General features: G+C 41.5%; 1 protein-coding gene across 2 annotated transcripts; it reads right to left on the minus strand.

Annotated features, from left to right (window-relative positions):
• Positions 1–283: 283 nt before the first annotated feature.
• LOC311064971 (interleukin-1 receptor type 1-like) lies at positions 284–15,509 on the minus strand. Of its 2 annotated transcripts, none has more exons than XM_084085061.1 (12): positions 15,405–15,509; positions 10,280–10,354; positions 9,498–9,750; positions 8,844–9,036; positions 6,273–6,444; positions 5,567–5,635; positions 5,236–5,383; positions 4,915–5,069; positions 4,261–4,404; positions 3,791–3,958; positions 3,228–3,637; positions 284–3,068 (listed from the first exon to the last, which is right to left on the minus strand). In XM_084085061.1, the coding sequence occupies exons 2-12, from the start codon at positions 10,350–10,352 to the stop codon at positions 2,769–2,771; spliced, it is 2,085 nt and encodes a 694-aa protein (XP_083941187.1). In that variant the 5' UTR covers positions 10,353–10,354; positions 15,405–15,509; the 3' UTR covers positions 284–2,768. The 2 variants fall into 2 exon arrangements, with proteins under 2 accessions (XP_083941187.1, XP_083941188.1); XM_084085062.1 differs by lacking the exon at positions 15,405–15,509 and adding an exon at positions 10,523–10,624.
• Positions 15,510–16,244: the final 735 nt, after the last annotated feature.

The following is a 16,244-nucleotide window of genomic DNA, read 5'->3' on the forward strand; positions in this document are numbered from 1 at the left end:
GTCATTATCATATTCATAATCATAATCTACAGTATCAGTGACTTCATTAACGAGGCAATGCTTTTGGTTCTTTTCAGAAATTTTTCGATACTCAGATCATCTGAAGATTAAGGTCGGTGAAAGGTCATTGTTTCCCCTAGCCAGAAGCTGAAGGTGTGGGGGAGGAATGCAAAAAAAATGGCTTCTCAAAATGCATATTTATGCTCAAACACGAAGTCATATCTTATATAGTACATGTGCACAGTAATAATCTGTACAGTTTACATGTGAATTGTCTCCAGATTTATGAAAATATACTTTTATTAGACAAAAGTATAGACAAAAGTATACAAATCAGTCAGTCACACATCAACAACTAGTGATGGCACAGATGGCATCCTGCCTGAGAGAATTTGAGCATTATATATTTTTTTCTGTATTCTTTTTTTTTCTTTTTACAGAACAAAATCATACTGTGGCGGTCGGATTTAAGGGGTGGCGGCCCGCCACTGCTTAATACATATAGGGGAAACATTGAAGGTTGTCAACGTACTGTGACAGCCATTGACTCTTGCACTCTTGCATGAATTTAACCACTTGTCCCTTTACTGGGGGCGAACAGAATAGCAGATCTACGCATTGCAATGCAACGTGTTGTGACCTTGGTGATCAGCTATTTTCGGCAAATATATTTAGTGTAGAGTGAGGGGCCTAGTATAGAGCCCTGAGGGACTACGGTCAAAGGTTTAAGTGGTTAAACATATTCATTTCTTCACTATTTGTAAGTTGCTCAGAATGTAAAATGGAAACGTTCTTGCTGGTTGGCTGTTTGTAATGCTGCTGGCCTAATAATAAAGTTATTATATTTTTGCACTCATAAGTCACTCAGGATCTTAACATTTGCTGAAAAAGGGCCCACCTAAAATCTCTAGTGTCCGCGCCCCACCCATCAGGCCTACCTACTGTATCTCAGAACAGCCGAAATGCTGCCGTGTCAGAGCATGTTTATTTTAATGATAATTTTATTTTATAAAAAATAAATTTTAAATAAATATGAATGTTATATTATTAAAATCGTAATGTTTTGCCAATTATTTGGCCCACCATCAGGGCCGGATTAACCCTTCGTGGTCGCCTCCCCTAGAAAACCCAAATAACCCGAAAAGGTCATAGCGTGCTTAATGTCCTCAAAGTCACGCATCCAACAAGCTTTGAACTGAGCAGATTGCACCTTCCGTTCCAGAGATCGAAAACCGGCGAAAGTGGCCGTTTTCAAGATGTTTTGGCCTGCATAACATCTTGAAAACGGCCAAAAGAAAATCTCGCCTGCCCTAAATGTAATTCCTGGGGACGCCACTGGTATTGCACTCAGTGTTCTGTGTACAAATAGAACCAATGGACCCGTAACCATTTGGTTCTACAGTATTTGTACACTATCTGAGTTCAAATTCTACCATGCGGCTTACAATATGCTTAAATTAAAATGTGAGTGCAATGGTGTTGTGAAACCACCTGGGCTGTCCCCTGTTGTGAAACCACCTCGGCGGGAATCCCCTGATTTAGCCTACCACCCAGTTCAGGAGCAGTTCAGTTAAGAACTGTACAACACACACCTCAAGCATGCACACAGAATGTGCCTGCCCACTCTCACCCACAGGAACCATCTATCTATCCATCTCCCACCATCTCGCTTGCTCTCGGTTCTGAGAACTTCTTGACCACATACGTACGTATAAGTTCACATCAAGTGATGTGAAGTGTTTGATGTAAAAGAGTAGGGCTACTGCAGTAGCTACAAGGATAAAAGGTGCTCAATGACTCATTTTTACAACACTGCACTTGTTACAATAATGCATTGCACTTTGTTACATACATGTTCCTTACTTCCATTTTTGTTGTTGAAGAAGTACAGGTACAATTCACCAGCAAGTTTCAAAATATACAAACGATTGCCCAAACATAAAAAAAAGAATGTCTACAACAAAATAACCCACACAATGTTGAGGTTTGTCATGTTATCGGCTGTGTGATAAAAAAAATAATTATTCTACATATTTACAAGTCATTTCACAGATTTACATTACAGTTGTTCACTGATTGATTAATCTTTCATTTCCGAATCCATTTCATTCCAGTGTAGTCTACATACGACTAAAAGGTTACTGGTTCAAATTCCACCACCAACAAAACCAGGCATTACACTGTGGTCAGATGTGAATTTCCTCAGTTTTGCCCTTGAGCAAGTCATTCTTCCCCTTTCTCCTCTGTCACTGACACATCCCCCCATCTTCATCTATTTGTGTCCAAGAGGGTTCAATCCCAATCAAATGTTTGGCTGGAAAACAGCTGCTGTCAGCTGAAACTAGCCTGGGACCAGACGAATCTGCCAGTGCAAAAAAAAAATTGCCCTCTGCGATTTGGGTCTGGCACCGCCTCTGCGATTTGGGTCTGGCACCGCCTCTGCGATTTGGGTCTGGCACCGCTCCGTTGTGAATCGATTTCCTGCTCTCGAAGTCTGGGGTGACCAATCAGGGCCCAGTATTCAAATATGGGAGACTGTAATTGGTAGTTGGTTGTAGGTCTAACCAATTGCGTCGAGAGCCATTGTTTTGATCCCGCCCCCTTGGAAAAAAAACATCCTCCTAGAAGCACCAGACTCATATCCACGCAGTGATATAGTCTGGCTATGCGAGGCTAAGCTGAAATAACCTTAGCCATAGACATAACATTCATTTTCATGGTAAAGACTTGTACAGTACTGTTCATCAGTTCATATTATTATGACCCCATCACAAGGCCAACAGCGACATATTCTCTGGACGCACTGCCCTTTTACCCCTCACAGGCATGTGGTACCTAATCTCCTTCCAAAATCTGGAGGACGGTGACAGAGGCAAGGATGAAGCATCGAGTCCCCCTTTCTCCTCATCACCTCCCATTCTCTCCTGCCAACATGCTCCCCAGCCTCTCGAAGTCTTCTGGTTCTTCCACCAGCACACAGCGCCCTGTTTCTTCCGCAGGTGGCGCACCGACTCTGGGAAGAGAGCCAGCTGGGCCGGGCTGACCTCTTCCATCTCCACCAAGACCACCTGCAGAATGAGAAAACAAGGGAAGGAAACAGGAAATTATGCACAGTGAGCAATGCTGATCTGATTTCGAGCTGTGTTGAATTAAATTAATTGTACTGTGATAGAGAGATAAAAAGACAGATGGACAGACAGACAGACAGACAGACAGACCATATTTACCTTCAGGGATCCCTCCATCAGTGCTCTGTACATGGCGATGTCGTGCTCAAACTGCTGGCCAGGCCCTGGAATGTCTTCATCGTTGTAGGAATCTGAAATGGTACAGTCGTCACTGATGTTTATGTTGTGGTAACTGCTATGATCACTGCCGCTGTTGCTGTGGCCCTTGTGGCTGCTGCTGTCTTTGGTGTTACATTTGAGGTCACTGCTGTTACAATGGTTGTTGCTCCTATAACTGCCTGTGCTTTGACATGTAGGGCTCTTGCTGTCAGCCGTGTTACATTTATCGTCACTACTGTTACACTGATTGTTATTGTCACTGGTGTCACTGCTGTTGAAGGTGGAGGGGGTGTAGAGCAGGAGGAGGCAGCGACTGGCCTGGATGTTTTCCTCCACCGAGTCCACAATAGCTGGAGATGGAAAGGACAGAAATAGAGGAGATACTTACAACCAGAAATACTTTGTTTGGGAACACACTAGTAGCTGACATAATAGCTGATAATTAGTTCATTCAGTTATACGTTTGTTCACTTCCGTCATCATGACTCCATAAGATATTGTACCTTGTCCAGGCAGGCCGTCACGGCCGGCTATAAAAAGCTTGTAGCCACAGGTCCTCTCCAACACTTGAGGTAGTGTGTGGAGAGCAAACATCTCCACATCTCCACTGGCTCCAGTCCCAAAGCACCGTGGGTACGCTATGTAGGCGTCGTAGCGTTTACCATCGTACTCTAACAGAGAACACAGAATATGATAAACATAATGTATAATGAAAAGTACAATACGACACGTTAGCCCTGAGCGATTATATGTATCAGGATTTGGATGTGTTTGACCGCATCAAAATCAAGGTTAGAAGATTCAGTTGCAATGTGAGCAACTGTACTGTGTACTCAGTCCTGTCAATGTCATGTGCGTGCGTGCGTGCGTGCGTGCGTGCGTGCGTGCGTGCGCGCGTGCCGTCTTTGTGTGTCTTTGTGTGTGTGGGCACGCAAGCACTTTATTTTGATTACATAGCACTGTGAAATCTTACCCGTGTTCTTGTAGAAAACAGGAAAAGCCCTTCTGAACCACAGCACGATGTCGATCTTGAAAATATAGTAGAAGACAACACTGCTGATGAAGAGAACAGTGACACCTCCCAGCACCAATCCAATGGGCAGAAGTATGTTGGGATCTGAGTGAGTGGAATTAAAACATACACATGGGCCATACAGTGTCAGTCACCAAGTTCCACAAGAAAAGGATGTTAGTGGTCAGAGAATTTAAAACAGTCATGATGGCCTTCCCCTGCACGCTTCCTCAGAACAGCCGTTAGGAAAGTAGGATAGTGCCTGCAATCTGCATCCCCCTTCAAATGGCAAAATTGGGGTGGGGGCGTCCAAGATTTTTTCTGTAACCTTCCGAAAAGTACAAACCGAAATACCCGCCCGCATTCCACTGTGATTGACCAGATGTACGGGTGTGAAAAAAATTCAACTGATCTGCTAATTAATTCTGCCATTCTGTTCTGTCTTCATACAACTACTTCTGTTTCCTCATCGTGTTGACTGCTCAGTCACTCACAATTAATAGCTACAAATAGGTACAAACTCTCTTCTTGCATTTGTTTTTTGTTTTTTTTACAGTGCACGCTGCTATGTGCTATCAAATACAGTACACCACTGTACCCACTGCTGGTTTGTACCTGCTGGCAGCAGAGTGAATTGACTATGGTAAACGCCTCTGTCACTGTAGGCCATGCAGGTGTAGTTCTTGTAGAAATCCTGCTCTGTCAGGTGAGAGAACTTCAACAGGCACTCCAACCACACACCTTTCCTTGGACTTTCTTCTCTGGTTGAACTAATGTAGGAGAGAAGAGCATTGTGAACAAGAGAGGCTTTAATATGGAGGGACAACAAAAATAACCTATGTCTTGTTTCTAAAATGCAAAGTGAATGGGCCACTGTATGCGCCCCTCAAAAAGGAGAATAAAGTGATGTGAAAGTCACAGTACTATACTACAAACCTTTGTGATTCCATGTAAATGCGGTCAGAAGGTTCTTCAGAGACTTGAGCGTAGCCATTTTTGTTTTCGCTGAAAAACCAATAAACCTCCACATAGGACCTCCCCACACAAGGCACAAACACCCGACATCGCTTAGTGAAGCTGAAGCCTAGACAAACACACACACACACACACACACACACACACACACACACACACACACACATAAATATTCCTAACATGCATGGTGGAAGTTACATTGTGCATTTTCCATTGCACGATACAACAATTGTTGCTTTTATGTTTTATTTTGTATCTATTTCTATTTTTGATGTTTTATGTTTTTACTCACCCCATTGGGCCTTGATAACCTCACTGGAACTGGATGGCTCATGGATTTCGGGAGGTAGTTCATACTCCTCTGAAAGTAAAAGAGCAAATATGATTGATTTGACATTGTTTAATTTGTGTGGACTATATGGAGGGAGATGGCATAGTGGCTCGTATGACTTTAGAACTACATAATTAGTCTTATCTCATCTTATCTCCTATGATCTTATGGTGATTTTTCTTTCAATAAGATACACACAATAACAATGAATGGTTTAGGGCAAAAAAAAATCATTTCTGATCTTCTGCTACATTATGAACCATCCAGACATCTCAGGTCGCCTGAGACAGCTCTGCTTTCTATTCTGTCCCTAGAGCCAAAACCAGACATGGAGACATTTGTATCTACCACATATTGGAACAAATTCTCAGGAAACTGTAGGTGTCAAAGCTGAATACTTTTTTGTTTGTCGCTGCCTAAAAAAATATATTTTCTATTGTCTATTATCTTAACTTGAATTATGTTTAATTATGTATTTATTTTGCATTTTGTCTTAATTCATTTAATGTCTTGTGTAAAAGCACTTTGAATTACTAATTAAGTGTGTTCTCAGATCAGTATTGTATGTGTACGCGTACATATGTCCTGCTTGACACATGTGCAACATACAGTAGTCCTACAAAATGAGCCTTCTCACCTCCAATTCGAGGGGCGGACTTTTGCTCACCTTTAACCGAGGCAAAAATTGTCTCTGAGATGGAAACTGCAAACCCTGTGAGGTTAAAGGTCAGAGTGCACGTGTAGTTGTCACTGTCCTGCGGTTCCACTGTTTTCAGCTTGAGCATGGTCACATCACGGTGGGTGAACTTGCCATCTCCATCTTTTATGGCTGTACAGTTCTGAAAATGACACACAAGCGATTAACAAATCAAATTGTAATTGGTTGTAATAGCATATTCGTCGCCTTGCTAAACTAATGGCCTAAGTCATTTTTACCCGCTTGCAGAGCTGCGGGTCTATTTTCACACTGAGTACAACGCAACATATTTCCGACATGTATTCGACACTTTTTTGCGTGATTGGCTGTCGTTTAAGCCAATGGGATACTTTCCCATACTCTGAACGGCCTCGTCCTCCCAAGCTATGGGACTAGACACGCCTCTGACTGCCCATGAAGACAGTCTTCTCGGGCTGGCTGATTTTCCAGAAGAGCTGAAATGAGCAATGAGCAAATGAAAAAAATCGTCTAAAATATTCTAAACCCACTATAGCAATCTGGTAATATCAGGCTACATATGACTTAAATGTCAGAGCTTAACTCGGCATGTAAATATGATATAAATGTGTTAATGTGAAGTGGATTCCTTCCAGCGCTAGCCGATTTTGGCTAATAGTAACAGCAACTAACTAACAGTTTTTAGCCAAACGCGGTCATGTCCGCTCTCCATTAGTTCTCGACGCAAGTCGCGTTATTACACCCGTAATTTTCATGCATTGTACATCCCAAAATAAAATGTATTAACCATGTTATTATGGTGCTGTAATGTCTTTATATTTTCGCAACATAATACTGTCTTTTACACGGGAAAAAACCATCACTTCCGCATTTTCTTCTTCGTTGGTCTAAACAAAGACACGGTTGCCAGATTTTTGAGAGAGAAATAAGCAACCAGGTCAATGAAAACAAGCCCAAATATTTAAGTGACTATTAGGCTACATGAGCACTTTAAACCTATATGCATCGGCTATTTGAAAATAGACTATTTGGAAATAGCCGATCTACAAGCTCACAACAAAATAATAACAAATAAAAAGCAACTACCAATATTTACAAGCAACTTTACAGAACACGAGGTCGTGTGTGTGTGTGTGTGTGTGTGTGTGTGTGAATGAAAAACAAGCGCCGAAACAAGCGTTTTTTTCCCAAACAAACACATTTACACTTGCGTGTGTGTCACCTACATTGTCAATCTATATACCATTTTAAAGGTACGGGCCTTGTGATTAAAATGATGCAAACCATTCCAAGATTGATGATGCTTTTAGCATCAAAACTGACGCTAAAATCAGCGTGTTTCATGCTTCATTAAAATAGCAGATCTACAAGCTCACAACGCGTCGCCGCCTTGTGTGCTTGTAGATCTGCTCTTTTTCATTTTTCATTGAATACTTGAATTAGAAAAGACATTAATGAAACCAAATGGACCCATTTGGGTATTTTGTTCATGTAAGCCAGTAGTGAAAAGGGCAAACTTGCATGAAATTAAAAGACACGTTGTGAGCTTCACTTTTATAAAGGCTATGTGGTATCTGAAACCCACAGACTTCACTATGGTCTGGTAAAGGTTCTACTGCACTTTTAGTTATTTTTAGTTTTAGTTAACACACACACACACACACACACACACACACACACACACACACACACACACACACACACACACACACACACACACACACACACACACACACACACACACACACACACACACACACACACACACACTTACTTTATATTGGTAGCCAACCGATGAACCTCTCTGTGGAGTCCTTTTGGTTGCATTGGAATGGCTGAGATTTCATTTTAAAGACCACTTTTACATTTTGTGCTGCAGATTGGGGCAAAAAAAGCCTGCCGCAAGCGGGGATATTATGACTTTATGTCATAAGTAAAGGTGTCTAACTTTATAGTGGGTATCACAAACATGAAAAGTGTTACCATATGTCCTCTTCTCCTGACCGCTGCATGATGTTTTGTTTATAATTATAAACTAAAAGTCTTGTTAGTCTTGTTTGCATTTTACACTGGACGAATGTGTTTTTATATGTTGTACAAAATGTACAGTGTACGTTACACACAACAGCCAAGTAGTCTAGTGGTTACTAGAGTGACCCTCGCAGAAGAGAAAGGTCAAAGGTTGAATTCCTACATCGAAAAGTCTACAGTGTGCCTGGGGCCGCAGCGTGGCGGTCCAGGCACCTTAGGCTGCAATGCCAGCCTGACAGCATGTCGTGGGTTCGACTCCCGATCCCGGCGACCTTTGCTGCGTGTCACCCCCCCATCTCTCTCGCCATTTCCTGTCAGCCTACTGTAATCTATCAATAAAGGCAAAATTGATAGATTACTTTGATAGAGAATTGATAGAGATAATAAAAGCAAAAAAAAATATCTGGGGGAAAAAAAGGTGTAAGTAAAGGTGTAACTAAACCCCTGTCAATGGCACTGAGTCGGTTCAGTTGTGTCAGCTAATTGTCTAAAATGCAAATGTCAGCCTTTCATCATCTTGCCATAACTCACCTTGTACCATTTGAGGGAGTAATCAAGCGAGTAACTCTCCAGTTTCTCTATGATGGCTTTCAGAGGGCAGGACAAGATGTCGTTGACTTCATTGGTAAGTGTTTGGTCAGTAATCAGCGGTCTGCCGCACTTTCCAGGGACAGGCTTGTCTACGACCAGCTTTGTGTCCTGTCTGTAGCACTGAGACGGAGTGCTGTTGAAAAACAAAAGAGAAAGAATTAATGTTCTGCGACTTTCAGTGATGCCTTAATAGTTGGTATGTTTATCAAATACACTGGTCTTAGAAGTTGACATTTTTTATTATTTTATAGAGTTAGACTGATATATTGGCCTATGACAGATATATCGGTATCAATCTACATATGTGCTGATATTAAAACGTTATCCGAGCATAATGCAGAAGAATATTATTTTAAAATTGTCTCTCTCTGTGTGTGTGTGTGTGTGTGTGTGTGTGTGTGTGTGTGTGTGTGTGTGTGTGTGTGTGTGTGTGTGTGTGTGTGTGTGTGTGTGTGTGTGCGTCTTCTCCCCAATTTACTCATTTCCAATAATTAGTGAGCTGTAGATCTGCTATTTTAGGCATGCAACACCATTGTACAACAGAGTATAAATTGTGCAATATACAGACACCCTTGCTCCAGAATGAAACTGTACCTGACAATGCACACATAGTCTCCAGCATCCTCCAGGGTCACATTGAGGAACCAGAGTGTCTCCACGCGCACCAGAATGCGTCCAGTCTCGTTGCCCAGTTCTCTGCCCGATAGCAAGTGGTACCAGGTGACATTATAGGGGACGACTCGGAAGTTGAAGACACCTGGGGATACTAGTGTGCTGTTCAGCATGGCCACATCCCCAGGGACGGAAAACACCCGTTCAAACTGTAGCTTGTAGTCAGTACAGTTCTCTGAAGAAAATAGGAACACAAAGAAAATGCAATTCTCTAAACTGTATTTAAACCAGAAAGGTCTAGAGAGGAGGGTCCGTGTATTTATCGTCCATTTGAATTTGAATTTTGCTCTGTTGTTTTATGGTACAGTATTTCGTCATGAAAATGGGTCAGGCATGCATTTGTCACAACATCAGAGCAAGAGACGAGAACAGAAGGCATTGGCTAAACACTGCAGTCTGATGCCCACAAGGGGTCACTGTGGAGCTGCTCTGTGCTTCTAGCTTTTGGAGGCAACACAAGCTGAAACAAAATGTTGGTTTATATTTTCAAATATATACAGAACTTGGTTCAAATATTTATATTTAATAGCAACGTCTTTCTTGATGCTTCATCATCAACCAAACTATTGTAGAATTCTAGACACATGCACACAATAATAAAACTAGGCTACATTATTAAATTATGTATAGCCTACACTTGGTCTGTCTCTTTCCCTGTATTTTTGTCTCTTTCTCCATTCTCCTGATTTGAGTACAATACTCACCGCCTAAAGCTGAGGAGCCTCCAACCAGACACAGGAGAAAGAGGACAGCTGCCAGTATCTGACTCACGCCCATGACTGAAAGACAGACAGGTAAACAAACACAGTCATTACAACATACATTTACGTAAGTAAACAATTAGTATAAATGACTGACAGCTTAGTGAAAGACCAACAGGTAAACAATAACATGACATGACAAGGTATAGGCCTAAAAAAAAGCCACGGTAGGTGTCTGGCCCCTACCTGACAAGATACTGCTTACTGTCCAGAAATGCAGTTAACAGGCCACATAACATGCATTCATTCCTCCATTTCTGAAGTAATCCCGAACTCCCACTAACCACATGCAGCATAACTGGATTGAGGCCCTACAGGGAACCACACTGACGTAATCCTACTGGACACTCCCACCCAGCGTTGCTGGTAAATTGATGAATGATCACCGTCAAGTTCTGAGGAAAGTGAGGGGATGACTGGACTTGTTGTGGTTGTGATCCAATGTTTTTCCGTCACCCCTGTCCCTAAACTGTACAGTTCTGACTTAATTTCTTATCAGAAACGGTATGTTGCATGCAGTGGTGAAAGTAGATTTACTCAGGTTCTGTACGTATATTTGAATGCCAATTTTTAATACATGGGCTTTTACTTACACTACATTTTGGTAATGGCTACCACAGCATGTCAATAACACATTACAGTACTCTAACCATAGGATGTATCATGTTAATCTTCTTTTCATTCATTATTCTATATAGGGTAGATGGTATAGATAGCTTATCTAGTTAGGGTTTCTGTGGTGAGCTACTGTTATAAACAGTAGAGACCTTTACCAGAACGCAGTTGCAATCAAATACAATGGAAATCGAGATGAGGAGTGTGTACCATTAAAATGATCTAGTTTCAAGTCTCTACGCCACAACAAGAAGACTTTAGGGCAGGGGTCTTCAACGTTTTCAGGCCAAGGACCCCCTAGCTGAGAGAGAGATGAAGCCGGGACCCCCTCTATAAAATTGTGTTTCAGATTCAACATTTTTTGTTTACTTTGTCTGCTCTTTTTTCCCTCTACACCAAACACTGCTTTGCCAAAAAATAGCCGATCTACAAGCTCACAACGGCTCGCAGCGCGAGCCGTTGTGAGCTTGTAGATCTGCTATTTTTGGCTAAAGTTCTCCTCAGAAAAGGGATGCTAGGGTTCAAGTGGTTGAAGTAAAACAGACCATCCTATCACACAAAGATTTGGCGGACCCCCTGTAGTAGCTCTGAGGACCCCCTAGGGGTCCCGGACCACCTGTTGAAGACCCCTGCTTTAGGGTGAGGATCATGAAAATGTTAAGATTGTGTATTATTTTTGTCAAGTAAAAAATATTGATATCTTCTAATATATCATTGAGAGACAAAGTTTAAACTGACATGCACAAGTATTTCCGCCCTGACAGTATGGATGTTGTTGTCAGAGGTTTGGAATCAGCAATACAGTAGTAACTCCCAGGGACAGGCCCAGGCACAGTGAGGAGAGCGTGGGAAGTAGATTTTCCAGGCTCTGGTACGGGCTGAGACGTGGGAGTGACGTTTCGGAGTCAGAGTTCAACTGAACAAGCTGAGTCACTTGAGGGAGGGAAGGGTTTTTCAGGTATTCTCTCTCCATTCCTGATTGTATTTTTGACTGAAGGGCGACACAGCGGGTTCAGCACCTGTCAACCTGCACTCACAGGTTCCATATAGTCTGTGCTTTGTTTTACCATGCACACTGATGTACTATCAACTGATACGTTTAAACAGAGCAGATAATTAGGCGTACGTTTCTTGAGGGCTGCTCAGGGGAATTTAAGGGGTGGTCCAGGGGACTTGAACTTGTGACTTTTTTTGTCACATGTTCTTCATGTTTTAGGATTAAAAAGATTTAAAGTGAACTGACTCAATGTCATTGCTGAAACCCTAAATCCAAGGCTTTCTCACCAAAAATGCTGACATGCTATCAGAAAACGGATACCAGCTATGGGGAAATAGGACTTTAAAAAGGGAACACATTTGTGCAATGTTTGCTGACACTACATGAATCTACCAGAGGACAGTGGATGTTTCAGTCTGTGTCCATTATGCGATGAGGAGATGTGTTTGCTAAAAGATCAGTTCAGTCAGATGAACTTTGTCCATCTGTTTTAGGGTAGCTGTTGTGAAATGGCATAGTAAAGAGGCCTCAAGTACAAGGCTGTAAAACCTCAACACTGATCAGAGGAAGAATCTAAACAAATCTCCAATGCAAAGATAGCATACTGTATGCCAGTTTGACAGACACATTACAAACAACACCTGCAGTACCACAATTGCATACATTTTAACAATAGTGGGCTTTTGGAACCAGAAAAGACTTCACCAGACACATTCATTAAATTATTTTCAGTAGTAGGCTACATACTAAAAGTTGGTAAAGTTACCATTGCAGCTGTGACAGAAGAACAGTATGCTCTGAAGGTGAAAAGCAACTACTGTACGCTGATTTGATGTGAAGGTGTCCTTGCAGTGATTTGACATTACGCTGACATCCGGTATATGAGTCATTCTGAACACGCAAACACCAACCGTGATTCAGCAACAAGGCAGAATAATCATTTAAAGATAGGAGATATAGAGGCAGAGGAATGATGCTATAGAGACATTTGAGTGGATGACACTGTATGCTCTGCCAACCAAATGAACAACGTGTGTGTGTGTGTGTGTGTGTGTGTGTGTGTGTGTGTGTGTGTGTGTGTGTGTGTGTGTGTGTGTGTGTGTGTGTGTGTGTGTGTGTGTGTGTGTGTGTGTGTGTGTGTGTGTGTGTGTGTGTGTGTGTGTGAGGTTGGTTTGTATAGTGAGATCTGAGATTAGCTATAGATCTGAGATATGAATGAATCAAAATGAGATACAATTGGCTATGGAGGGTTAAGCAATTTTAGCATTTTGTGATGTGGGGGGGGGGGGGGACATGTGGGACTATTTTAATATAGATGATGGAACTCAACTCTGAGTGACATAACTGAATACTCAATAATCATTATTTCAGATACTGTAGCCTGACCCTAACCCTGTTGAGGAGACTTGATGCCAGCTAGCTATCAGCTCAGCCTTTGAATTGTGATGGATGGTGAGAAGGTTCTACAAGTAAAAGTATCAATACTGCAATGTAGAAGTACTCTGTTATAAGTAAAAGTCCGGAATTAAAAATGTACTTAAGTAAAAGTACAAAAGTATCGGTATCAAAATGTACTTAAAGTACCAAAAGTAAAAGTACTAAAATGTTTAAAAATAGCAGATCTACAAGCTCACAACGCGTCGCATGAGCCTGTAGATATGCTATTTTCAAATAGCCTAGGTTCGAAATATGGCTAAAGTGGTTCATGTATGTTTTATAACGTAATGATAACAAGTTTTTTTTAAATTGTAGTGGAGTAAAAGTACAATATTTGCCTATATCTGAGATGTAGTGGAATAGAGGTAAAAGTACAGACAATTGGAAATACTCCAGTAAAGTACCTCAAAATTGTGCTTAAGTACAGTACTTGAGTAAATGTACTTAGTTACTTTATACTACTGCATGAGGGTTAAACAGCAAAGCAAGCAGTTCAGCCAGCTCTGATTATGGGAAGTTATGTAACACTGAGCTCAAAAAGGAATGTGAAAGAAAAAACAAAAGGGTAGGGACTGGGGGTGAAGGTTCCCCATAAAGCTGTGTGGAGCACAGCTTTATGCAACTAAACCTATTTCACACAGGGTGAAACCATTTTCATACATAGATCTGTAGAGTTGATAACATGGTGAAATAGTTATTGCACTAAAAGTTGGAGCCGTACACAGCAATGTATGCATTGCATAGGCGGCAGATGTTTGGGTTTGAAGGCTAATATTTGCAACAACAGATGTGTCCGAACGTTGCGAAGTTCGCTTGTGCCGTCCGCGCTCAGCGCCGTCCGAGTTATGTACAGATAGGCACAGAATCGTGAATCATGTTTTGGGGTGAGCGTTTGCCCCAACTTTCATCAACCCACAGAATAACGACAAAACACCTACTGAGCCCCGTCGGTAGGTCGGTAATCGGTATCTCACCTATTAGATCAATCAATAGTCTGATTAAATGTGATAATGTCCCATTCAGTGCATTGACATGTAGTTATTTTATGTTAAACACTAGGTTAGGTGTGAGTGCCACCCCCTGTAGGTTTTACTATAGATACATTTATTTTGTTTATGTAGTGAGTTTTGATTCTGTTGTGTATTTTGATTTGGCACTCACCATTTATCATCATTCACTTTACCCATCAGTTTTCCTCCACTCATTTTCACTGGATATTATGTTATTGTGCCCCTAGACCACCAGTTACAAACGTAACTACAGTATATGGCTATTAGTCTATCAATACTGTATGGCTAACAGTCTATCAATAAATATATATGGCTATAGTCTATCAACAGTTGAACGAATAATAACTGTTAATAACTGAATGTAACGCCTATTCTTTCGGTTGTCTGAAAAACCCTAGTCTACTCCTGCATGTAGACCAGTTAACATAAAGGTGACTCAGGTCCTGTACTACTAAATTTCCTTACTCATGGTCACACAAGTCAACTCAGCACTCCTCACTCGCTGATCACACTTCCACGTCTATAGTAATACACACTGAACACTGCACATGTTGAACATAGTCCAACAGTGACATAGAAAATCTACAGTATGTTCAGCATAGATGCAAAAAGGTTTTAATTCAGATGACAAGGCTTAATGTTGATGATTTGTTTAGTAGCAGTGTAGAGGACAGTTGCGTATTCTGGAGCAGTGTTTCTCAAACAATGGGTTGGGACCCATAGTGGGTCACAACATGTTCTGTCGAAGGACTTTTACTTTACAGAAAGCCTAAAAAACTGTGTGACAACAATATTGGTGTGTGTGTGTGTGTATGTAGTGGTCTAAAATAGGAAGTGTGTTTTTGTGTGGTAGGAATTAAAATAAAACTCTGAAAACATCAAAAACACTGAAAGACATTCAGATCAGATCTGTCAGTCAAGTCAGAGTTTAAATACAAATCAGTTCAAGTAACACTTCTTTCACAAAGGCACTTACAGAATTTCTGAAAATAGAAGAACTAAAACTCACCTCAGGGAAAAGGCAGCTCAGACACCAGCACCGTGGAGATTGAAAGCAAGAGTGAGGAAGGATGTGAGTGTTTCCTCGACAGAGGGAACACTCAGGAGAGGAAACCGCGCAGGCAGGAGGGCCTGAGAGAGACAGAGATCGACCAATGTAAACAAAAGTTCTGCCAAGTGAGAGTCTAGCACACATCAGAAGAGTCATACAAAACAAGACTACTGGTAGTCTAAAAAGCATAGGGTGGCACTACGGAAAATGTCATGGGGTCACCAAAGTCTGATGTTTTTTCCTGGAATCTGCCAATTAGACTATGAGACATTGTCCTATGTGAAAAGCTGACCGTGTGGCTTGACAGGGTGGAACAAGAAGATAGGACGTGGGGTCACTCAAATAGTCTTTGGAGTGAATATTCTGGGTAGCATGAATGAGCTCAACATGTTTCATGGCAATCTGCTCATTTTCCCAGATATTGTCTGCCATTGAACATGTTGTGGTGCTAGGAAGATTTGTTCTGTAAGGAAATTGGAGCATTCAAATTCAAAAAATGTTTTTTTGTTTGCCTTTCCTCCATTTGAGTTTTGGTGGGTTTTGGTGAGTGAAATTGTTGCACTACTGTATGTAGTGGTGAGATAGTGGTGAGATAGGTACCTCCCTGTCCTCATTTTGGTTTTTTTAAATCGTGCTACCACACGGTCTTCACGTGTCCCTATTGTGGGGGTGAACATTCTGAGTTTTGACGTGTTGTAAGCTTGTTGATCGGCGAAGATATGTATTGTAGAGCGAGGGGCCTAGTATAGAGCCCTGGCAGACACAGGTCAAAGTATATGTTTAAGACGACTGCTTAAA

This window comes from Gymnoscopelus microlampas (assembly GCF_963454915.1).
Source record: "Gymnoscopelus microlampas genome assembly, chromosome: 17".
Classification (NCBI taxonomy): domain Eukaryota; kingdom Metazoa; phylum Chordata; class Actinopteri; order Myctophiformes; family Myctophidae; genus Gymnoscopelus; species Gymnoscopelus microlampas.